The 25140-nt window shown below is 44.0% G+C and overlaps 1 protein-coding gene across 12 annotated transcripts in view; it reads left to right on the forward strand.

Annotated features, from left to right (window-relative positions):
• The window catches only part of SGCD (sarcoglycan delta), a 316371-nt gene extending 297658 nt beyond the window's left edge, over nucleotides 1-18713 (forward strand). For 11 of the 12 annotated variants that reach the window (XM_021552248.3, XM_021552246.3, XM_077786667.2 and 8 more), the window contains 2 exons: nucleotides 8162-8285; nucleotides 9970-18713. In XM_021552248.3, the coding sequence (XP_021407923.1) occupies nucleotides 8162-8285; nucleotides 9970-10143 (298 nt within the window). In that variant the 3' untranslated portion in view covers nucleotides 10144-18713. The other variant, XM_085591448.1, reaches the window with a different exon arrangement.
• Nucleotides 18714-25140: the final 6427 nt, after the last annotated feature.

Genomic DNA, 25140 nt, shown 5'->3' on the forward strand with positions numbered 1-25140 from the left:
ATTTGTCTAGATCCTCTCAAATCTAATTCTTTTAATATTAGCTGAGCATCTTCCTGATGCTGGCTTTGTCCTCCTTTGTGATGGTTTCACTGCTTTAGTTAGCCCTCCTCACAGGGCTGTGGCCTCTGCAGAGATAATGAGATATGTCCATTACATGGTCAGAAGAGTATTGCTTTAGCACCAACTCTCTTCAGGAAAAGTTCACCAAACACAGGGCCCATAACTCAAACTGGGTGAAAAATACAGGAACTGGTCCATTGGGCTCTGAGATGAAGTAACCAAAACCAGCAGCAGATTTATTACACTGCTGGTGATGAAGCATTCCTTGAAGCTGTAAGAGCTCTATTTTAAAAAGAAGAAAGAAAAATTGTAAACACTAGGTTCCCTATCCAAGGAAACAGTAAAGCTTACAAAGTTAGCACAAGGGCAATTCCCTTCTCAATTCCTTTTTTAGCTTTCTTTTGACTCGGCTTTGTACAAAATCTCTTCAAAGGGAGAAATCTCTTCTTCATCTTGCCCAAACACAGATGACAAAATTTGTTGCAGCCCCTGCCATTTGAACCAGACTTACCTCTAACTCAATTAGAAAACTGTAATTTCCCATAAAGCATCATTAGACCTCTGCACCTGTCAGGTCTCTGACAGATTTAGGTGGGGTTTGCTTAGGAATTACCTGTGGTTTGTGGAGATAGCTAAAATAATTTTCATTTACTGTTCAGTGTATTACATTATAAATTGCATAAGGTTTTGGACCTGAAGCCATAACAATCTCTTTCAGATTATGGCTGCACTGGAATTGTCACTCATTAGATTTGCAGCATAAATATTGGAAACTGTGGTGATGCACACTGTCAGACTAACCAGTATTTACAGTGATAGGCAGGATTTACAATTGGATGACATGATAATAATATATCCTTGTTTACTTCTCTAATTAATGTTTCTAAAGAAAATACCCTGGAAACGTTCCATAAGCAAGATTTATTTCTGTTGATTGAGACTGTAATCAGATGTCCCTATTCAAACAGTAATTGGTGTGCTTCATTAACATGTAATTGAAAACAAGATTTATGTCAATGCTAGGCAATAAATAACAGGGATACATATTTTCTTATTAGTGATGATCTCTTCTGTAAGCTCTCAGGGTGCTTGCTGCTTTTGTATTCTGCCACTTAGGTCATATTTTGTCAACATCATGGTGTCTCAGAAAAAGACATTGTGCATTTAAAATCCTTTAGATTTTAACCTCTCGCTCTGATGTACCATGGCCAGCTCCCTTTTTTTCTTTTTCCTGCTTTATATTACACCCGGTGTTCTTGCCATATTTTAGCCTATACTTCTCCTGTGAAATGGCAAATACCAGTAGGAAGGAGTCCTAGTGATGAAGGAGAGAGCTCAGGGCAGAGACAAAACTTTGCCTGAACTTATGTTTCAGTTGAGGTTTTCACCAGGTTAGTCAAGGCTGAATCTGTTGTTCCTCCTTCCAAACATTTTTCTGTTCCAATACAAGTAAAGACAGAAAAAAAACCAACCAAAAAAAAACCAAAAAGCATTTCTAGGCATTCTAAAAATAGAAACCAAGCATGGCTTCTTTACAGTTCAGTAAAACCTAACTAACTTCCTCTTAACAGGGAGAAAAGCATTGTGTTTTGCTCTAGGAATAGACATATATGAGATAACACAGAAATAATGAAGTCAGAAGTGTAAGTCACTTGTGATCCCATTGATTTCATTGAAACAAGGGAGTTAATCCCAATGGGTGACCCCATTGATTTTATTGAAACAAGGGAGTTAAAACTGAAAACAAATTTCAACTGAAGAAGTTGGTTCATTACCAGCAAATTGATGGAGCTCCATGTTTACTTGCTGACATAATTTACCAGTTGTATGAGGTATAACAGGCATGGTGCTAACATTGGCTGATTTTATGCTCAACGTGAATCTTATGGCTGGTCAGATGGATACCATAAAAAATAATTAGAGTCATTAGAGGTAATGGGCTACAGCTGCAGTAATACATGCTCTATTCTCAGTCCAGAGGTTTCTAAGCAAAATTAAATTAGCTCCTGTTACCACACTGCTGCATCGTATGCTCCTCAGCTCCTGTGCATGAACTTCTCTTCCCATTTCCATACTGCAAGCAGCATTTGTGCCCCACACAGAAAAATCCCCTTGTGGGGACAAGCTTGAGGCCATTCCTAGTTAAAAAACAAAAAAAAATGAGGAAGTAATAAAATGAGAACAATTACAAAGTGGCAGCAGAAGGTCCTCAGCTCACATGGACTCCTTTCACATGTTGAGGATCATCCCTTTCCTCTGCTGTAGCCTTTGGTGCAAGGCACGGATTGCAAGTCACATTTGCATCAGTGCTGGACCTGGGCAAATCTTCCCCCTGCTGAACTACATCAGCAGCCTCCAGCTTCAGGTGATACTGCCTGCACATCTTTAATACCTTCCTTGCTTGCCAAAATTCAAAAGGCTGTTCATAAGAGTAAGGAAAATGCTGTATTGTCCTGGAGAGGGTGAGGGGAGGGACAAGAAGGAAATAGATTCCATGGTACTGAGGTGATTAATGTAACTATTTATGATGAAGGACATTAAAACTAGAAATCTGGGTAAGTAATGATCTTTCCAAGTGAATGGTTTTCTTTGGAACCACAATACAAATTCATGTGCTGATTTCCTTTAAATTATTGCTAAAGTTCCCAAAGCAAAACAGGGATGACACTGAAAACTTTTTCTTCCTTGTTGATTTTCAGGAGCACAGAATTCCTACTGATTTCCAGGGGTTCACTGCAAGATGCCCACATGCCATCACCTCTCTTTAAAACAGGAGGTGCTTTGGTGATGGGATGGAGTAGAAGGGCTTAAGAGGCACATTTAGCACTGTCCATGAAGGGTGGTGAGCTGGAGCTGAGTGTGCTCAGAGGGAGGAACAGGACTAACAGTATTTTTGATGAAGGTACAAGCCCAGAAGTGCAGCTTGGGAAGGATCAGTTATCCACGTGCCAGCCATTCATCCCTGGCAGTGGTGACTTCCCTGGCCTCAGTTACTGCAGTATATAAATGCTTCACAACTGCTAATATATTTATCTTCCCATCCTCCCTATGGAGTTGGGAAGTGTTATTACCTCTGTGGCAGAACTAAGAACTAAGATTAAGGGTCAGATTTGTTATGGCATTTAGGTGCTCAATGGGATTTTCAAAAGTAGCTAACACTCATTGTAATAAGTGGAACTTGGGAACTTGGATGGTTCTGAAAATCCTGTTACTTGTGTCTTTTTTTTTTTAATTTTGGACTTATATGAAACCTTGGGATCCAGAGGAGTAGTTCCCAAGTTGTGGGGAGTCACCCAGACAGGAGAATGTCTCTTCATCCACCTCCCAGGAGACTGCAGGTGGGACAGGAGCAATTTCATGGCAGTAGCTTATCTCAGTGCTGAATTCAGCAGGCTGTAACTGTGCACAGCATTGCATTTACCCTTCTTGCCCAGCTCTGTGAGAGGTCAAAATCCAGTCCTGCAAATACTGGAGCAAAAATAAGCAGCACCCATGGTCAATAAAAAGGGCTTATGTGCCAATTGCTGGGATGGAAAATTCAAGAGCAGGAGCAAATAATGAAACAATCTATATTCATGCAGCCACCTTTCCAGCCTACTGCTCTAAGTACAGGCTTACACCTCACCAGGAGATGGGAATCCCACTAAAAGCTTTGGAGTATCACACTGGAAAACAAATGTTGATTTTGAACAAATTATCTGTTCATCTCTAAATCATTTTCTTTCATTATTAGTCTCCAAATTGGTTCTGCTCTGGAAGGCAGAATTAGGTTTAAAAGCAGAGCGTCTCTTAAATGCCTGCTCCAAATGAAAGTGTTCAGTAAACATTGCTCAAACCCCCAGAGCATAAACTCCTCAACTGCTTTCTCCAGCTTTGCATAGATTTTGCAGCTCCTGGTTTATGGTCAGGTGGCTCAGGGATTCATTCAGGATATCAGAAAATAATCAAATGAAATCCCTTACAAACATATGCCCCTTAAATACCAAGGAAACAATTTTTAAGACCTTCCTGTCCTCCTTTACAGTAGCATAAATTGGGACAAGAATCCCAAAAAGATGGATTTACAGTAATATGGAACATAGAGAAGAGAGAAGAGTCAGGCTCCAAACCACAGCACCAGTGCAAAGTCATGTGGACTGCAGACCAAGGTTTTCATTACTGAAAGAGCTGCACTTTGCTGTTGTTGTATTTTCAAATATTTCTGTAGTTTTAAGCTTCTAAAAAGATCCCTGGGCTTTAAAGTTTTATTTTCAGCATTAAAGGACTGGGTTTGGGTTGAATCAAGCATGTCAGCGGGATTGCAGCTGTCTGAGACTGTGATTTGGGGTGGTGGGGTGGGGGTCAGCTCGGTGAGGAGGGTGATGGAGCAGCAGCAGAGCCCTGGCTGCTGTTGTGTCCTGGTCCCACATCACACCGTGGGCTGTTGGGAGGGTCCTTCATGCCTCCATGAGGAAAGAAGCCCTGCATGGATTAGAATGCATCCAAAAATCACATGGTTTTCAACAGTGTTTACAAGATGCTGTTATTCCACTTCTTTGGGTGGAGGAGGGAGAATAACTCTGTCCCTTTGTTACACATGAAAGAATAAAACCTTGGGGCAGTGTTGTCTAGGATACTCCACGTCATTGGTAGCTTATTCAAACCTTGAATTTCAGCTCAGTTTGCTGTTCAGGGCACCAGTGTGCATAGGATAAGATGTTCAAGAAACTCCTCTATTGATCCTTCCCCAGGACTTCCACAGATTTCCCAGCTCTCCTCACTCTGCAGTAGAGGTCTGGGACTGGGAGGCTGCTCCTGCACAGGGCAGGAGTTGAGGGCTGCTGCAAAGGATGTGTTTGCACTGGGGTGTTTGAACACTGCTTTCTACCTAGGAGATTTATTTCTCAGTGGATAGAAGAGCTAAAAGATTAACAGATGAACAAATATATTGAGACAGCCAGGACATCAAAGAAATTGGAGAGTCACTGAGATGCTGGAGAGCTGGAGAGTCACCAGGCCGTGTTCTTAGGAATTATTTTATCCTCAGATTACCTCAGCTGTCCTGGGGTTTGGACACATCCTCTGGTGAATTTAGCTACATTATTTAAGATATAAGTGGCCCAAGCTCTCTGCTGCTCCTCCTGAGGATGCTGCCTGTGGAGCAGAAGGAATGTGTGCCTGCATGCCACATCCTGCAGCACAGATCCTGGGGCCTTAGGGCAAGCAGAGGGTCCTTTGTTTCTCAGAGAAAACACCAGCCTGTGAGGTACAGCAAGGGTGAGAGTGTACTGAGTCCCTGGGCAGAAATCTCCAGGGAAAATACAGGTCAGACAGTTTTTGTCCTCCATGCAGTCTGCAATTCAGGCAGGGAAAAAAAAAAGTGAGTTACAGCAGTCTGAACCTTAGGCTTCTCACACAGGAGCCAGCTGAGGGGTGATACTAGTGGAAGCAATCAGAAGAAATTCACATAAAATGTGGCTTCCCTGCAGAAAACAAAAAGCAGCTCAGAAGGGTTGTGCAGAGGGTGCTATCCATGAGATCATGCTCATTCCTTAGGCTGCATATGCCTTGATTGCTCCCTGAAATTTAGATTTAGCTAAGTCAGCCAGGAAACTATGCATAAGTTTGGGGTCTTGAGGGAAAGGTGTTCAAAAAGCAGCAACATGAAGACACTGAAAAGAGAGAAAGTCATAACTTGAAAAGTGCCACAGAGAGGGAGCTGTGCCTATGCTTTATTGAACTGTTGGCTGCAATAAATACAGCTGAATTCCCTCAGTCTCCCATAATGTTGTCTCAGTACCAGCAGGAGTCCATTTAAGAGCACACTTACTTGCAGAAATGATTATATATGGAGAACAGAGAAAGAGCTGATGCAGGCAAACCCTGAGAGCTGCCCAGGAGAGCTGGGGGTGGTGCTGGGCTGCCCCGTGCCCAGCTTCAGTCAGTGCTGCCAGCCCAAAACTGGCCAAGCAGAGGAGCTTCTGCTCCAGCCCTCCCATCTGCTTCATCTGAGGAGACCACAGCCTACATCTTGTGATCCTACAGTAAATAAATGATGATTAAATCAACTCAGAGGCTATTCCCAAGGAGGGGGAGTTGGTTTTTTATAACCATTTGCAATACAGAGAGTAATAAGAAAGAGACAAGTGCAATAGAAGACCCAAAAATGGATGATGAACAAGGAAGACTGAACTTTGTGCTTTTGCACTTTACAGCATTAACCCCAGTAGCTGAAGTTAAAGGTCTGGCTGTGTTACAGTGCTGTGACAGAGGCCTGTGAAGTGCATCAATGGTTAGGAGGGGCTGAAGCTCTGCAGAACACATGGTCATACCTGGTGTGATGTGAGCCTAGGACTGGAGACCACAAATTCTGGGGTCTTCAGCCTGGTTGTTTTCATTGATTTCCTTGTATCCTTAAACCCTTCCAAACCTCACGTTGTAGGAAGTCAGGAGAACTAATTTATTCCTGTTTGAACAGTGGTTTGAGGAAGAGAAACACTTGCACCCTCTGTCTAGGTGCTCAGCTTTGCTGATATCCTGTTAGCACTGATTAGTGAGAAAGCTGAACCAGAAATAAGAGCAAGCTGACCTTGGGGGTGGCTTCACTGCCCCTTTTCTCTTGGGCCAGTGTAGTAAAGCTGGTGTGGAATGTCAGCAGATCAGATCTACGATGGGGAATGGGTTTTTGTAGCAGAATTTCTGAGAGAGAGAGGACACGATTTATATTTGGAGTGAAGGTTGAGCTACCCCAGCCTATACCTCAGATATGGCCTCAGTGAGGCCTTTGAAGCCTATGGCACAGTTAGAAATTAGTCTGTGGTGCAGTTAGAAATTATGTTAAGGTGTAAGCACAGAGCAATGGGCTTTTTGGGTGTGAATTAGTATAGGTCTGCAGTGTGAAAGTTTAGCCACCTTAAGACAAAGACAATGTTTGCTTGCCAATGAGAGTGTGCTCACAATTGTAAACTATTTTGAAGTGTATATAAACTGCCATCTTATAAACAATAAAGGGAGAACGTATGATTAACCACATTGGTTCAGATCTACATTTGTCCTGTCCAGCTCCTGATTATTACAAGTCTCCTTGCTTTAGGTTTTACCACACATGAACCTTTTCCTGTGAAAGCAGGCGAGGACCTGCCCATCAGCAGGGTGTGAGGGGCAGCAGGGCAGCCCCAAAAGCTGAACCCCAGGTTTGAGGTGCAGCAGGGCAGCCCCAAAAGCTGAACCCCAGGTTTGAGGTGCAGCAGGGCAGCCCCAAAAGCTGAACCCCAGGTGTGATGAGCAGCAGGGCAACCCCAAAAGCTGAACCCCAGGTTTAGGTGCAGCAGGGCAACCCCAAAAGCTGAACCCCAGGTGTGAGGGGCAGCAGGGCAGCCCCAAAAGCTGAACCCCAGGTTTGAGGTGCAGCAGGGCAGCCCCAAAAGCTGAGCCCCAGGTGTGATGAGCAGCAGGGCAACCCCAAAAGCTGAGCCAGGGTGTGAGGGGCAGCAGGGCAGCCCCAAAAGCTGAACCCCAGGTGTGAGGGGCAGCAGGGCAGCCCCAAAAGCTGAACCCCAGGTTTGAGGTGCAGCAGGGCAGCCCCAAAAGCTGAACCCCAGGTTTGAGGTGCAGCAGGGCAGCCCCAAAAGCTGAACCCCAGGTGTGATGAGCAGCAGGGCAACCCCAAAAGCTGAACCCCAGGTTTAGGTGCAGCAGGGCAACCCCAAAAGCTGAACCCCAGGTGTGAGGGGCAGCAGGGCAGCCCCAAAAGCTGAACCCCAGGTTTGAGGTGCAGCAGGGCAGCCCCAAAAGCTGAGCCCCAGGTGTGATGAGCAGCAGGGCAACCCCAAAAGCTGAGCCAGGGTGTGAGGGGCAGCAGGGCAGCCCCAAAAGCTGAACCCCAGGTGTGAGGGGCAGCAGGGCAGCCCCAAAAGCTGAACCCCAGGTTTGAGGGGCAGCAGGGCAGCCCCAAAAGCTGAACCCCAGGTGTGAGGGGCAGCAGGGCAGCCCCAAAAGCTGAACCCCAGGTTTGAGGGGCAGCAGGGCCACCCCAAAAGCTGAACCCCAGGTTTAGGTGCAGCAGGGCAGCCCCGCAGGCTGAGCAGGAGCCCACGGGCCGTGTGTCCCCTCTGTGTTGCAGGCTGGAGTCGCCCACGCGCGCGCTGGTGATGGAGGCTCCCAAGGGCATCGAGATCAACGCCGAGGCCGGCAGCCTGAAGGCCACGTGCAGGACAGAGCTCAGGCTGGAATCCAAAGATGGAGAGGTGAGTGAAAAGCCCTGCAGCAAGCATGGGTGCCCTGCAGAGCTGTGGCCCTGTGGGTCTCCAGGCTGCTCTGTTTGAAAGCCTGGGGACAGTGGGCTCTCCTGACTTCATTGCTGCCCTCTCTGATTGAACACATCCCATGCAAATCAGGCTCACTCCATGGCAAAGGCTGATTCATTATTTTTCAAGTACATGGATAATAGCATCTGTTGTTCCAGCAGATTTATGCAGCTGTAAAATGCACACTGCTCCTAAATTCTTTGTTTCCTTGTCACTTTAAAACAAGATTTACTTGGCCAGCATAATTAAATCTTTTATCATATATTATTCTATAAGAAGAGCTTAATTCACTGGTATTGATCTGAAAAGCTTTTGTGGCTGATGTTTCATTCTGGAAAGAAAGGGGACATTAGGAGACAGGTTGTTGCACTGGAGAAACTTCCAAAGGGGAAGAGAGAACAATTAAAGCTGATAACCTAGAGCAAAAGTTAAGTAGGTGTTGGGTTAAGCCTCTTCTGGTGTCACAAAATCATGTGGGCACATGGTTTTGATGGTTTTCTCATCCCCTCCTGCCACAGTGATGGAAGACACCAAAGGATGAGGCTGAGGAGCTCCTGGTGGGGAAACCATTGAGAGCCTCATCAGGAGGAGCTGCCCATGGAACACAAACCTCCAGGCAAGAGGGCTCCCACATAAGTTTTTATTTATCTTAGTGTCAGGGATAAAAAACAGACATTTTAATTTCAATTTTTGTTATTTCTAAACATTTGCATTTTAAGACAGTTCAAACCTAGACCGTGGATGTTAACAAAAAAAACCTCTGAAAAATACCAATTAAAAAAAAAAAAACCTACCTAATACACTGAGATTTAGTTCCAAGGCATTTCACAACTTCAAGCAGTTGCTTTCAATACTATGTTGCTTTTAAAATCCATAAATTGACTTGTATCTTTCAGGACATGAGATGGGTGGATACTAAACTGGGAGATTCTTACTGTCATTGATGATATTCTCAGTCATCCAGTATTATTCTGGGGTTCAGGTTATTTTACTGAATTTTGGCTGATACCAGAGCACTCCCCTGCAACTGCCACATGTCTGAGAGCTGCCACATGTTGTTTGCCTTATGTTGTTTTGTAAGGAGGAATTTAGGACTGTTAGAGCATTTGAGTTATTTTTAATAGACACAAAAGTGTTACACATATACATAAAATATGCATAAATTATACATAAAATATACATAAAAGTCAGTGCTGAGAGCCTGCAAATGTAACTGGCAGTGGGATCACAGTGACAGAGATCCTGATGGAGGAGCAGGGTTGGGTGGGTGTGAATCATCCATGCTCTCCATCTGACAGTGGGGTACCTCTGGTTGGATCAATCCAAACCTGGGATTGGATTCCTGGAGGTGTCCCAGGAAGCCAAAAGCCAAGAAAACACGGAGGGTACATCAGCAGAAACAAACTGGAGATCATGGTACAGGCAGATAATGTACCCACCCAAATTTGTATCAGACTTTCCCATCCTAAAACACTTCCCTACCTGGTTTTTGCATCAGCTGAGCTGTCTAGAGGAAGCTTCTTTAAACACAGAAATCAGAAATAACTCTTTCTTTAAATCAGAAATAACAGCTCCCTGCTAATTCTCTCTTTTTTTCTCTTTCTCTCGCCACCTCCAACTCCAGATAACGTTGAATTCTGCAAAAATCAAACTACCTAACTTGCCTCAAGGATCTTCCTCTTCTGCAGGGTCCAGGCAAAAAATCTACGAGCTCTGTGTGTGTCCCAATGGGAGGCTGTTCCTGTCCCAGGCAGGCAGCAGCTCCACCTGCCAGATAAACACGAGCGTCTGCCTTTGAGAGACAATTTGCAGAGGGGGCATCACAGGCAGCACAAAAGCCAGTTCTGGTCTCACAGATCCAGCTGCCAACTATTTTTACTAGAACACAGAAAGCCTATCAAAGACTTTTTTTTTGTGTGTGCGCGCGCGTGTGTGTGAATATATATATAAAAAATATATATAAGATATATATATATATATATCCTCTGTGTAAAATGATGTTTCAGTACAAGGAATCCCAGGGTGACCCTGTTACATTTGTGTAGCATTTCTCTTTCCCACACCAAAATTTACTGGTACAATCTGCTGAATTGGATCTGATGCTCCCCTGGACCCTTCTGTATTAGGGTGCAATGATCACCCCTCGTTTTTGATCATGTTCAATGGGATTGCTGGCTGGGCAAGACCCTGGAACCAATGCAGACCCACCACCATCTAAAGGGAAGAGAAGCATCTCTGATTATTTTTGTACCATTAAATCAGTGGCATGAAAAAGAAATCATTTCAAAAACAACAAAACAGCCAGATGTGCTGTGGTGATCCCCTCCAGTGATCCAAGATACCTGAGGTTAAATTACTCTTTAATTATCACTTGAAGCATGGCTCCCTGTTGGGAGAGATGGATTCACTTGGGTGGTAGGAAAGTCCAGACCTTCATGCTGAAATAAGAAATGTGATTTTCTGAAGGCGTTCAACACTGGCCTGTCCATGGCTAAAGATGGCTTGTGTTATTCAGGTGTGACACATCAGGTCCAACATTAACCTAAAATCATCTATGTGCTGGCAAAACTGGTGTTGTACTTAGTTATTGGAAGGAACAAAATTGTGAAAGTTGGACTAAGTAGAAAAATTCTGAACCTCTTTTGTTAACAGGTGTCCTGGATCGCCTTACAAACTCCCCATTAACACCTTCAGTTTTGAACATAGTTGGTGTGAAGGTGTGAAGATTTAAGATTTGGACATGGCCTAAATACCTGTAGAAACAGAGAAAATCAACTAGAAACTGAGAAAATCATAAAATTAAGTGTATAATGTAGCTACTGTACCAGAATTTTTGTCATCTTTCTTTTCAAGATACACAGCCCAAGGTCACTTAGATTTGGTGGAAACAGCAAATATCAGAGATGCTGACAATGAAGAACTTTTTTTAAGGATTTATAAAGATTGTGACAAAGCCAGATTACTGAAAGGAAGAGCTTTGGATGCTGGTTCCTCTAGAATTTGAGTCCCCCAAACTCTGTGGTTGGATCTTATCACGGTTGCATTTTTTCCTTATTTTAAAGTCTAGGAGTCACGGGCAGGATAAAACACAAAAATCTGATCTGGTAACATTACTTCCACTTCTGACATTTTGGAAAATAATGATAAGAACCCAGATCATTGAAATTGACCCATAATTTCATCCACATGCATGTAAAAATCCTAAAAAAACCCCAAATATACCAATTACAGCAAACGTTTCCAAGTCACAGTAAATCTCACAAGGACAGCAAGGTTTCTAAGCCACTGAGATGCTTTTGAAATATTACCTCATGTGCAAATAAGACAGATCTGTGCCCATCCCTAATGATATCTAACCAAAGCTGGTATTCTTCAAGTGATCTTCAAGGCAAAACACAGCTGACAGAAATCTTGAAAAATAATTTAGCCCATTCCCTTTTTTTTTACATCTTTTCATGTATTTTCTTGTGGTCTCAAGAGTACCAGGATTTGACTTTTTTTTTTAATTTTTTATTTTTTAATTAACAATTCTGGCTTAATCCAAAACTGATTGGACTCAGAGAAGATTTCTATGGAGTTTAGATTAGATGTGTTGCTGCCTAACAAAGCAGCACTCCCAAAAACATTCCTGAAAGAGGACTGAATTATTTCCTTTTATTTCAATAATGCTTTTCTGATAAATTAACGAATTCAAACTATTTGTTAATGAATGATTCCTGTAATTATTATGTCTTGAGTCAACGTTTGAATGCAAAGGGTCACCCAGGGTAACAATTGTATTGGGACACAGGACTGTACCATCTCTGTTCAAAGAGGGGAATTGTGCCTATGCCTTAAGTCAATGCACTCAGCAAGGAGAAGCACATCATATTTATCTTGTTATTAAATCTAGTTTATTTGGGGGGCGGGGCAGGAGGGTGTCTTGGGAACTGGTTGTGCAACTTAAAACAGATATTGATGAAATACATTAAGACTGTAGGGGCACCTAGAATGATACAGACTTTTTTTTTTTTCTTACCATGTTAATTATAGCAAAGTACTGTGTATGTTACCTCTGGGACCATGGCTGAAGTCCCATTCATAGTCCTACATTTACTGTAGATTTTTTTTTCCCTGTTTCATTGAATACTGATCACAAACCTCATAGCAAGTGTGACCCAATCCATAACCAAATCCTGTGTGAGCAGTTTGAAGACATGTGCTGCAGGAAGAGTTCCCTGTCAAGGGATCAGATTAACTTTCCAGCCCTGGGAGTATCCAGGTGGGTGAGGAAGGCAGGGCTGAGCACAGGGACTGGCCCATCAGGGCTGCTGCATCCTGATTTCTGTGCTCTGCTCCAGACACAGCACAGCTCAGTCCTCATCCCTGTGCCACCCTCTGGCTGCTCCCAATTTCCATCACAACAAATTAATTTTGAGTAGCTGCTTTTCCCAGCTGGGCTCTTGGATGAGGTTATCACCACCTCCTATCACAACAGCCATAAAACTGCTAAGGTCATTCACATCTTGGTGTGAATTTCTGCTGGGGAGCTGATAGGAAATAACCTTAACACTGCAGATGCTTCTCTGAGGTGAACAAAGGGTACCTTAATTTTGTCTACAGAAAGAAATTCTTGCTTCAATATATTTTACAACTATGTTTCCATCTTTAAAAAATATAAAATTATGTATTGTGTTGAAATGTGAGGAATTGTTTCTAGAAAGAATGAACCCCTGTAGGGACTTGTAGATCATTTGAGCACCACTTGAGTTTTAAGACAATGGTTTAGGTTATGCTGCCTGTGCTGGTCAGCAAGTGGCAAACATAAACACAGGCTGGGCAGAGAATGGGTCAGGAATATTCCTGAGGAGAAGGACTTGGGTTGTTGGTTGAGGAGAAGTTCAACATGACCTGAAGTGCATTCACAGCCCAGAAAGCCAATCCTATCCCGGGCTGCATCAAAAGCAGTCAAGGGAAGGGATTCTGAGCTCTTGTGACACCCCACCTGCCGTGCTGTGTCCAGCTCTGGGGGTCCCAACATCAAAGGTGGGGACACATTTGGGTGAGTCCAGAGGAGACCAAAAAGATGCACTGAGGGCTGGAGCTCCTGTGGGAGTGCTGGGGCTCTTCACCTGGAGAAGAAAAGCCTCCAGGGAGACTCAGAGCCCCATCCAGTGCCTAAAGGGGCTCCAAGAGAGCTGGAGAGGGACTTTTAACTGGCTGGGAGTAACAGGGCATGGAAGAATGGCTTCAAACTGACAGCAAGCAGGGTTAGGTTAAATATTAGGAAGAAACTGTTTGCTGTGAGGGTGGTAAAGCCCTAGCACAGGTTACCCAGAGAAACTGGATGCCCCATCCTTGGTAGTGTTGGACGGGGCTTGTAGTAGACTGATCTAGTGGCAGGTGTCCCTGCCCATGGCAGGGGGCTGGAACTGGATGATCTTTAAGGTTCCTTCCAACCCAAACCATTCCAGGATTCTATGAAAGCAGAGCAAACAGGACTGTGTCTCAGATCCCATGGGAAAAAACAGGCATTTTGTGTAAAAAGCTGCCTGCTAACACATCCGGCCATCTCGCACTCCACAGTTTGTTGTGGCTGACTCCTGTTGGACAAGGCAAGTGCATGAGAGTCCCTTCTCCTCCTGCCTTGCCCAGAGTTCCCTCACAGTAGCTGTATCTCTGTGGGCTGCTTTTCCCTGAATCCATTTAAACCCTCGCCAGAATTTAATCCATGTGCTCTACCTACCACTGATAAAATGCCAGAGGCAAACAAGGGTCTGTGTATTTTGTTGTTAATTGGGCCTGAAGTTTAGTTCAGTGGAGCATTTGCTGATCTCAAAATGGAGTTTAGTTTGTGTCTGCTGAGAGATGGTGATGACTTCATGGCCTGAGCTGGGAGCTGGGCAGGTGACATCTGGGGGCAGTGGGAGCACTGCCAGCCCTTGGGGTGGCTGTGGGGCTGAACCAGACCCTGCACTGCAGCTGTGGGCACTAAAACCCCACCCAAATGCTAATCATGGCACTGTGCCACCAGTGCCAGGCAGCCATGCAGGATTCATAAATGCATTTAGGTTTCTTTATAGGACTGCAGGACTTTGTCCAGTTTGCTGTAAATGTGACACTTCAGGAAAGGGTCAGGAGAATGACAGTGAGTGCTCACCTATGACTGGAACCTTCTCCATATGTAGTGTGTGACCCTTCTGTCACAGCTGAGGTAGGATGGGTCTTCTAAAGCAAGAAGACTTTGCCATGAGCAAAAGCAGAGATCCTGATAATGGCTGTACATCTGTACCCATTCTCCAGGTTTCTTTGTGGGTTTTTTTTGGCTGTTGGTTTGTTTGAGTTTTTTTTCATTTTGATGTGTATTACCCCATAGTGAAATAGGCAGTTAAAGAGTACAAAGAAATGTTAACAGTAAAGGACACCATCAGAAGGGGAAGCCAGTAACTATTACAATATGTATAAAGCCTCTCCAGGTATTCCTTTTTAGAGGTATGAGTGTGTGCAAGATTTGTATTTGGTTACCTCAGTCATGTGCTGTCTAACAGCTGTGTTCTGGAAGGGTTGTGGGGTTTTTTCTCCTCGTATGATTTACCACATTGCACAAGCAGAAAGTTTGAAGGCATAAGCCTAAAAATACAAACTGCAGTATATGGTATAGAAAAATAAAGGCTAAGTAAAAAACCCTCTCTAGAAACTGCTCCACGGTTAAAGGGAGATTCCTGTGGAGATTGAGAAGGCTAGCTCACATCACAACCTAGTGAAAATTCATCTTGTTGTCATAAGATGCTCATACGTGCACACAAATACACACACACTCGCATATACACTTGTTTACAACAAAAGCCAATTTTCTTTGTGTTTTTTTTATGGCTTTAAGTTTCACATTGCAAAAGAGAGTGAGACAAAGACCAAAGACTTCAAGAAGTTCATCCCTCTCTGGTTGCTGTCACACCTGAAATGCATTAACTTTAATGGTGCTTTTTCTGAACTGGGCAGGAAAAATGCAGGTGTATCATAAAGCTTCATTTGATAGAATAAAGTGGCAGGAAGGCTCTAACATGGTTAACGGGGAGAGGAGGAAATAATGTGAAAAATCTTGAAATGTGTGCAGAGGGCAAGGTTACCTGAAATCTGAAATGTGGAGAAATAGCCCAGAAAGCTTAAAGACATCATCCTGGGCTAGAAGTATAAATAAACTGAGTAAATGGTGCCAGCTGTTCACTGGAGCATTAGCAGGGCAGGAGCTCCAGTGGCTGCTTTGTGGAGAAGAGTAACTGCTGCAATGATTTCATTTCAGAAGTACCTACACTAAAAAAAAAAAAAAAAAAAAAAAGAAAGAAAAGTTAGAGGCTGTGCTCTTTTTTATGGCTGACATTTTAAATTTTGAAATGTCATCATCCAGAATTCACCCCAGCAAGCACGGGGCGTGTTCCTGCCAAGCTTTGCCAAGCGCTGCTTTGGTGCTTTTTGAATGTGAAAATACCAGCCTTTTTATTGCCCTGGCTGTTCAGGAACGTGATCCTGGCAACTGTTCTCTTTTCCCCATTTTAACCTCTTTTTCCTCTGTACTGAAATTGCTGTATAATGTTTTGGTAGGTGGCATCCTGCCCTCAAATCCAGCAGCCCCCAAATCCAGCAGCCCCCAAACCCCAAAACCTGCATGTAGCAGTGGCATGACCATAAAACTGGGGACTTCAGGTAAATTCTGCCTGGCACTTGCTGTCCATTCACAGCTTATGTAACCAAGCTTATGGCTGTGAGTGGAGCAGGGTTAAACACTGACGTGGTGCTGAGGTTATTCAAGCAAGAGTGGAGTGAATTAAACAAGGCAGGTAGGAGGGAAGGGGAAGAAATGGGGAGAGACATCACCCTAATCACAGTAATGCAGTCAACGTCTCTGTCCCTTTGCACTATTATACTTTAAATTAATAACGTCCATTTTACTAAATATGGTGGCAATTATGCTTGATCTTTTCATGGAGCTCAGTGGAATTACTGTCACTGAAACCACTTAGAGCTCGGGCTGTTCAAGATTGCTGGGGTGTTGTTTCCATCCACAATAACCACAGTGGCTTGGGGCTTGGATGGAAATTATAGTGAATAGCTTGTATTTAGAAAGCTTTTAAGTCTGCTGTGGTTGAGAGGCCCCTGGTTATGAACATCCAGCCCTGAGGCTTTATCATTTCAGCCTCTCTTGTCCTGCCACTTGAATTGTATTGTGCCCTTGTGAAAAGCGACACACGGTGTAAAGAACACAGGAAAAGATGGATATTTAAAGCTGCAGGATTTTTATCTGAAATGAAGAAGGAAATACAATCAGCGTGCCCCACTGAGATTTCCTATCCAAATCACTTTAAACTAGAGGTGCAAGTCCCTTAAAAATTAATTTGCTACAAGTGTCATTCCTGCAGCAAAGTTAGCACTGGTGTCTCTCCCAGGACATGTCTCACCTTCTTGCAGCTGGAGCCCTGTGGTGGCACAGATTTTGTAATCACCAGTCAGGAGAGATGGGCTGCCTGTTCAGAGGAAGTCAGGTTTCCTTTGAGGCAGCTGATCTCCATGGATTGAGCTTTTGTTAGCTTTTAACAAGGATTGAAGAATAGGAGGGATAGGTCCACTGTGAAATGATATGTAATTGTATGTTTGCCTCATTTAGTTGGTTGAAGCTTTCCATCAGGAAGATAAAATATCAGGGGCAATTTCTGTGAAAATTTTACATTTACACTGTGCCACCAAACGCTTCAGATAAAAACTTGCAGCTTTAGCTAAGCAGTCTTCTCTTCTGAGATTAAAAAGGCCTCTTTGGAGCCTCTCATCGGGTCCTACCCAAATGAAAAGTTTTACCACTTCTAGCATATTTGTCATTATAGGAACAGGCCCATTGCAAGGCACAAGTCATGTGCATCTTTGCATGTAACAGGAATTTTAAATTGCATTGTACTCTTACATTTTTTTCCCCATTCAAAGGCTTAACCACTGATAGGAGATAGAGCCCTCCAAAACCTTTACTGCTAAATGCATTATCTCTTCCTAAAGCAATGTATATCCTTTGGTCTTTTAAAAATTTCCTCATAATGGAGTCCTTGAAACATCTTAAGGCAGGCTCACGCTGGAGAGCAAGAGAGCAATTATTTGTGGGTGGTGCTATTTTTGCTGAGGCTTGGATTGTAGCTGAAAAAATATTGCTGCTGCCAGAGCTTTTCTCACACTCCCTTAGCTGCAAAGCCCACCAGCTGGATCTCCCCAGGGTGGCTGCCTTAGAGCAGGGAGTGACCTCCCACACCAAACCACAGCCTGATGATTTTTGTCTTTGGCTGGGTCCTCCTCTGGCCCTGTGCAGTCTGTCACAGATAATGAGACACTTTGGCAGTTTTAGTGGTTCTGCAGATGGTACCAGATGATGTGTACCTGTGCCTGAGTGGGATAAATGATGCTGCTCGTTGTTGGGTGCTGTTCTCACAAGCCTTTGGCCACCTTGAGAGCAGGAACTCCTGAGGGCAGGCACTGCTGGAGGAATTCACTTTCTTGTCACTTTTTGTGGGTTATCGGAGTGAGCACAGAAGTGAAGATGAACAAATCCTGCAGAGTAAGAGTGTGCCAGAAACCTCAGAAAGGGCAGATCTGAGCAAGCAGTGTCCAGTGTGTTTGTCAGAGAAGGGCTTAGTGGGCAGCATTCACACCTGCATTCCTGCCTAGGCCAGAGCTTTCCCTGAGCTGTGACCCAGACCTTGGTCTGGATCTGCCCTGTTGATAGTTTGGGAGCAGGGAAGGGACTGAGCTGCTGGATTTGGATTTTGTTTGTGGCTTTGTTTATTTTTTCCCACCTCGTATTTGAATTAGTTTCCCTGCGAGCAAATGCCAATAGAGTTGTCAATATTCACCAAAAAAATCTCCATATATGTAGAGCCAACAGCAAAACATTCAGTGAGAGTCAAAGGAAACCTTGTTCATCTACAGCAGCAGCAGAAAAGGCATGACCCCTATGCTACAGCAGTTTTCATCTGTGATGGGAAAACACTTTGTCTGACCTCTACTCTGAAAACCACCAATGACCTTGATCATGTAAACAGGACAAAATGAATTTAAAGTCTGATCACAGTTCTCATGACAAAATTCAGATTTGTTTGGCTTTTTTTTTTTTTCCTTTTTAATTTATGTATGTGTGTGGTTGTGTGGGAAAATATAAAGCTTTTTTGTATCAAATAACATCAATCCTTGCACACTCTATGCAAAATTTTGTAAGCATTGCAATAATGCTATGAATTACACAAGGAACTATTTTAACTTTATTACACTTTCTGTATAAAAAAAAAAGTTTGTATTTAAATGATTTCAACTGCAATCTTGTAAAATATATTAATAAAATAATGATTGTTAAGAAGGAAAGAGATGTTGGGGATTTTTTTTGTTGATCACTGAGTGATCTGTTTCACAGGAGCAAGAACCTGGATGTATTTATGCCAAAAATGCTGTAGAAGATGGAATGAGAATTTCTGCGAATTGCTGTTGGAAGAAAACCTGTAATCAACAAAGCAAAGGAATTTTTTCTATGGGGAAAGTTGAATCTTTCTTATATTTGTAGATTTTCTCACCTTTGCCCTGATATTAGAGACTCACAGCCAAGACCTGCTGCAGGCACTGAGTATCACAAACCTCTCAGAGAGCATCACTTGCTGGTGAAGAGAATCTGGTGCTGCTTGTGCTCAAACCAGCAGGAGCTCAGGCTTTTCCAAGAGTGCCCAGAGCTGGGTGCACACATCCAGGAACAGATCCCCACCTGCACACACTGGAGGAAGCAGAAGCTCAAGCCTGCCTGTGAAAACATATTAATTAAAAAAAAAAAAATTAAACCCCAAAATCAACAGCCTCTGGACCAAGTCACAAAAAGCCTGTTGGAAACCTCTGGCTGCTTTAATGATCCATCAGTTTTATTTTAATTGGCCAACTAATCAGCTGCTCATTGGTGACTCTGCACATGCCAGGCAATCACTTCTGAGGGCATTTTGCAGGAGCTGGGTTTTAAATATGAATTTGTTCATCCTGGATTTTGTTAGTAAATGAGAGCATTGATTGAGGCTCATTATCTGAACAAATTGCAAGGTTTCAATCTGGGTGGAAAGTTGTTTGTGCCTTCAAAACCCCTCAGAGAGAAAAAGCCCAGTCCCCACTGGGACGCAGCCAGAATCCAGGCTGGAGGAACACTTGTTTATCAGTTTGCAGAGGCTGCTGTTTTCCAGGCTCCACATAAGTTCCTTCAGTTCTGCTGGGTGGGCACACAGAGTTTTCTGGTCCCTCACTGGGTCTTGGATGTTTGTCCTTTAAAAAATATTTTTAAAATATAAAAGATATCTTTCAGCTAAACTTCAGCTGCAGTTATTGTCCTGAATTTGGAATTTCCAACCAACCGACAATGGAATAATTCATGAATTGACCCCCATCAAGCAGCACGTTGGCAGGAGGTGCCCAGCCCCCAGGAGAGGCAGCTCTGTGTGGCTGAGCAGCACCAGCAGTGCCATGGCAGCAGTGCCAGCACCTTCCCCAGCCCTGGGAATCCTCAGCACCTGCCTCAGTGGGCTGGGATTTCAGCACTGGCGAGTTCAGCAGCTCAGCCTGAGCAGCAGCATCTTTGCAGTGCCCCCATGCTAGAAATGATGGGTGGTGCTCAACAGCAGCAGCATCTGCACCATTTCTTTTTTAAGTCTGGAAAGCCAAAACCAGGATTTGGCTTCCAAAATCAGCTCCTGTGAAAATCATCAAAATGTAATTTTCTCCCAAGTGTCTTGCTCTTCACTTTTTAAGAAGCATCTCCCAATTTTTTCTTGTTCTTTCTTACCCCTACAGGTGATTAATTGTTTCCTTTTTTTTTATCCTAAATAGCCAAGATAAACAACAAATTGCCAAATGAAGAATCATTAAGATAAAATTAGTCCATTTCATACTCTGTAAAATGATAACAACTTCCACTGCAGCTGGGTTTTCATATTTTTCATATGAGCTCAGTACAGAAGTTGCTGCTGAAGTTCAGTTGTTAAATCTGAGTGATTTTTTTTTATTTTTATGAACAGTGGCCAGAAAATCAGCAAGGAGAACTATCTGTTTTTAACAGTTTTTCTCCAGTGCTATGACCTTGATTCTTCTCTCCTTAAACAGAACTGAAAAATCTTCCTCAATTTAGTGATGAAGGTTCAGACCTAAATAGCTCCAGTGCCAAATGTATCCCAGAGGAAAATTACATGGCTTCATTTAATAGAGAAAAAGCATGAAGTCAAGCCAGCAGCAAGAACTTGGCTCTTTTCTGCAGTCATTTCAGGATAAAAAGCAGAGTGTAAGTAGTCTTTAAATATTTGATTCACACTATTGGACTATTGTAATCTACATTACTGATATGATCTGCACTTATTAAAATTGGGGTTTGTGAATAGCTCTGCACATAACAGCTCTGCTTTAGGCCATCACACAACCAGGCCTGTGTATGACCAGCTCTGGTATTTCCCCTTTCACACCTACGTGGGCATTTTTTTTACCCTGTTTCTGGGCTTGGCTTTCAGTCTCCTGAGCAGCAGAGCAGTGCAGGCAGAATACCAGCCCCCTGCCTCCTCGCTGAGGAATGCACATCCCCATCTGCTTGGCTCCATTCAGTGCCTGTGTGGAGGGAGGGGAGAGGCACAGAACTGCATTGCTGTGTCTGGAATAACCTCCCTGACCTGGTTTTCTGTTCTCCTCACAGTAGCAGAGCTGTCACCAGCCCAGGCTCCCCCATTCCCACCTCTCCTGCACACTGCCTGCACCTGGCAGTGCTGGGTTCATGGTTGGACTTGGTGATTTTAGAGGTCTTTTCCAACCTGAATGATCCTCTGAGACCCCTATTCCCATGCCACCCCCAGACTCAGGCTGGGAAACAGGAATATTTTAAATGCCAGCATAACCCACAAGTACACAGAGGACAGTAGGATTGCAGTGCTGCTTGGCATTTCAGCATGTCTTAAAACAACAAGAAAAAAAAATACATTACTTGGCCTAAACTCTACCTGCAACTTGAGTTCAGCAGCTGAGAGCTCCAAGCCAGTTGAAGGATGCTACACATGACTGAGATGGGATTTTAATCATTGGATGTGGGTCTTGCATCTGCTTTGCCAGATTGGGAAGACAAGAAAACAAACAAAAGATAAGACAAAATAAAAAAAATTAAAAAATAAAAAGCCCTTTTTTCATATTTTACCTATTTATACAGGGTTTAATGCTTTTCTGGGAACAAACTAGGGAGGTCCCAGAACTGAAATTAGCAGTGTTAGAGGTGACACTGGTCCCAGAGAGAGCCATGTTTGCTGTAAGGCCCACCCAAAAAACCATAGCCTGCCTTGGGAAACCAGGGAGATGAAAAACTTCTCATTGCTGTCCAGCATCATCAGGTTTAGGACTAATAAATGACTGATTGGGAAGTGTGAGTGCATATGTGTGCATGCATGGGACAGGGGAAGGTGCATTGCTGAGTAATTTATTATTTTTCTGTCAATTGTAACTACTCCCAAAAATCATTTGGGTATTACAACAAACCGCAATCTCTAAAGAGAGTTTTTGCAACACAGTAATCATGAACCATAGTAACTAAATTTGAGAATAACTATCACCTGCTAGAAAGGCATTAAAACACCTATAGCAGAACCAACAGGCTGCAGTGGGAGCTCTGCACACACACAGGATTAACACAGAAAAACGAAAGGAGAAAAGCACTGCCACTTCTGAGAAAACCCACAACCCACCTCCTACACTATGAACTTTAAAGCACGGAGTGCAACATCCAATGAATTATTTATGATTTAATTTCCAATGAGCAGTTTAGCAGTCAAAGGAAACACAAACAGGCAGCGCAGCCCTGCCTGGGGTGACAGCAGGGGACACAGGAGTGCTGTTCCTGTGGCAAGAAGACATTTAGCAGTGTGCATGATGAGCTGCACACTAATAAAGTTTAGAACAAAAATCCAATTCCTAGCAAACACCAGGCTGTCCAGTATCCCAACACAGCCTGTGGGATATGCATGTGGCACACGCCCAGGCAGTGCCAGGTGACAGCACTTCACCCCTACCACACTCATTGTCTGCTACCTAAAATACAAGTACAACAAGCTGCTGCTTAAGGGTAATGATGGGACTAAGAAATCAGGAGATAGAAAGGCCACATCCTGCTTTTGAATTAATTCTTTATGGCCAGGCTGTAGAATGAGCTGTCCCTGCCTGGTGCTGGAATGGGCTCTGCACTGAGGGCTCCACACCAGCAGTGGCCTTTAGCATGACATTAAATTATATTTTGTGGGCCTTTTTCCTCCCCCTAGGCTGAGCTGCCTCCTTTGACTGTGGCTGCAGCTGAGCCCCGTCCTGCTGCTCTCCCAGCACTGCATGCCAGGCTCTGGGGCTCACACACTGCTGGGCACCTGCTTTTCCCAGCACCAGCAGGGAGCTTGGGCACAAATAAACCTGGGTGGCTTCCTGGACTGCATTCAGCAGCTCCTGGGGCAGGGGCAGGGGCAGGGGAGATGTTGCAGCTGGCAGGAGAACAGAGGCAGGAGAGGCTTGGGAGGTTGCAAATCCAGAAACACTCCAGCAAATCTAGAAGTGATTGCTCGTTGGTCAGATCCAGAAAAGAATACACTCCCTGGAGGATTTGGCAGGGGAGTGACACTGGAACTGTCCTGGCTTATTTGGGTTTGCTCTGTGCAGAGATTAAGTCATATGTAATGATCCTGTGAAAAGCTCAGTTGGCTGCAGTTAGATAAATGGCCCATTCTAAATGATCCTCGCTGAACTGCAAAATCTAGCAGGCTGTGATTTCTCACCTTGGGTTTTTCTACACCCCTCAAGATTTCTAGCTGTTGGAATTTATCATGTCCATGAGAAATTAAACACAGTGCGTGGCTCTAGTGGCAATTTCTCGGTCTTCCCTCAGCCCCAGGAGCCAAGTGGAGTCTCCTGGAGTCTCACTCCTTGTAGTGGAAAAGGCAGGAGAGGAATGAAAAAAAATTAAAAAGAAAGACTCCCAGAGGAATTTAAGCTTTTCCTCTTCTGGCATTTAGGACTTCACACAGAATTCAGATAGAAGATTGTTCTGCCTAGAATGAGGGTTTAAAAGTGTCAGAAGATAAAGAAGGTCCCTTCAGCCATGCCAGGTGTTTCAAGCCCAAAGACAAGGTGTGCTGGAGGAGTCAGAGGTGAGGCTGGAAAAGACCTTTCATCCACTTAGGTTCCTGAGGCACTTCAGTTCTGGGCTGGGAAAAGGCTGCACAAATCACACAGGAGGTGCTGGCAGTTCACTCATTGGAGCACAAGCCCTGCCAATGGCATCATTTGGATGTTTAAAGCCCTTGGCTCTAATTGTAGCACTTCCATGCTTGAATAAACAGTACTGGGATTACAGTCATTGTGGAAAATGGGATGGATTACATCCCAGTTCGCCTGAGAGGGAAAGCCAGTCCTGGCTCTGCTGGGTGGGGAGCTGGCAGCCAGAGCCTCTGACATCCTGACAGCTCCCAGCTATGATTCCTCAGGGTGAGAGGGCTCACTGGGGGCACAGGGAGCAGCTAAAGCAGACTGAAGCATCCCTTCAGCAAATGCTCCATTTAAAGCCAACTTTTCCCAGCCTAAACTGAGGGACTTGCAGTCAGGTCTGCAGGGATGGGCAGCCAAGGACTCCTCTGTTACCTGAGAAGGAAGCAGGATCCTGGGGACCAGGAATATTTCCCACTCATGCAGATAAATACCAGGCTGTGAGTCTGGCAAGAGCAAGATTGGGCTACCAAGACACTCAGCTCTCTCTTAGATTATCTCCTGCCTTGTGCTACTCAATGTCTATGATGTGTTCAGTGAATCCCAAGCAGATGGATGAATGCTGTCACACAAAAAGCCAGAGGCAATGCTTGGAGGCCTGGACCTCCAGGTCTTCATCTTTAAAGAGAAGCAAGTTTTGAGTCTTTGGAAGAAACACTCTGACTGCTGCTGATTACTGAAGCCCTGACATCTGCTGCTGCATGGCAAATGTGAAGGCAGTGTCAACATGGGAGAACAGGGTTAGAGGACAGGCAAATATCACCATTGTGGTGAGAATTGGTATTTTCCTTGGCTAGTCTGTCTTTCATGCACAGAAAGATAAAATTTTACTGAATGTCTCCCTGGAAAGACAGTTCCTCTTCTTCCTTGTTAATACCGAGAGTCAAAAGTTAAACACAGCAGACAAAATACATATAGAATTAATGCAATGTTGGAGCAATAGCCAACATCCATCTTGAGCTCATGTTTCCTTCCCTCTCCTGGCCAGATGGAAGATTCCCTGTTCTCTTGTGCTGGGGAGAAATGAGGGAGCAAGGAGTCAACTACAACACACACACACACACACATACATATATATATATTTATATATATATATATCTCCCTGAAATAGCCATGACTTCTCAAATAGTGGGAGAGCTGGAGGCCTCCAGCATTCAGGCTTAGCTCATTCCAAAGGAAAGAAAATGAATTTGCAGCAGAGCAGTAGTAGGACAAACCAGCTCTTTTCAGTACAGTTTTTGGGGAGAATTGAACACTAGCTTGGGTTCAGCTCCTCTCTCAAACAAAGTTGGGGCTTTCTCCAGAAGAAATACAATTTGAGGAGATGAGTCCAAAATCACAGGTGCAGGAGAGCTCCATGCAAGACTGCTTTGTTCTGCCTTTCTTCATCAAATGTTACTGCACTGCTTCTGGTTTCTGCCTGGAGCCCTTCCCAAGGTGAAAGCTGACACCAAGGAGTGTTTTTTTGCACACTGGGTAATAAGATGCCAGGCTC

This window comes from Lonchura striata, chromosome 13, assembly GCF_050655825.1.
Source record: "Lonchura striata isolate lonStrDom1 chromosome 13, ASM5065582v1, whole genome shotgun sequence".
NCBI lineage: Eukaryota > Metazoa > Chordata > Aves > Passeriformes > Estrildidae > Lonchura > Lonchura striata.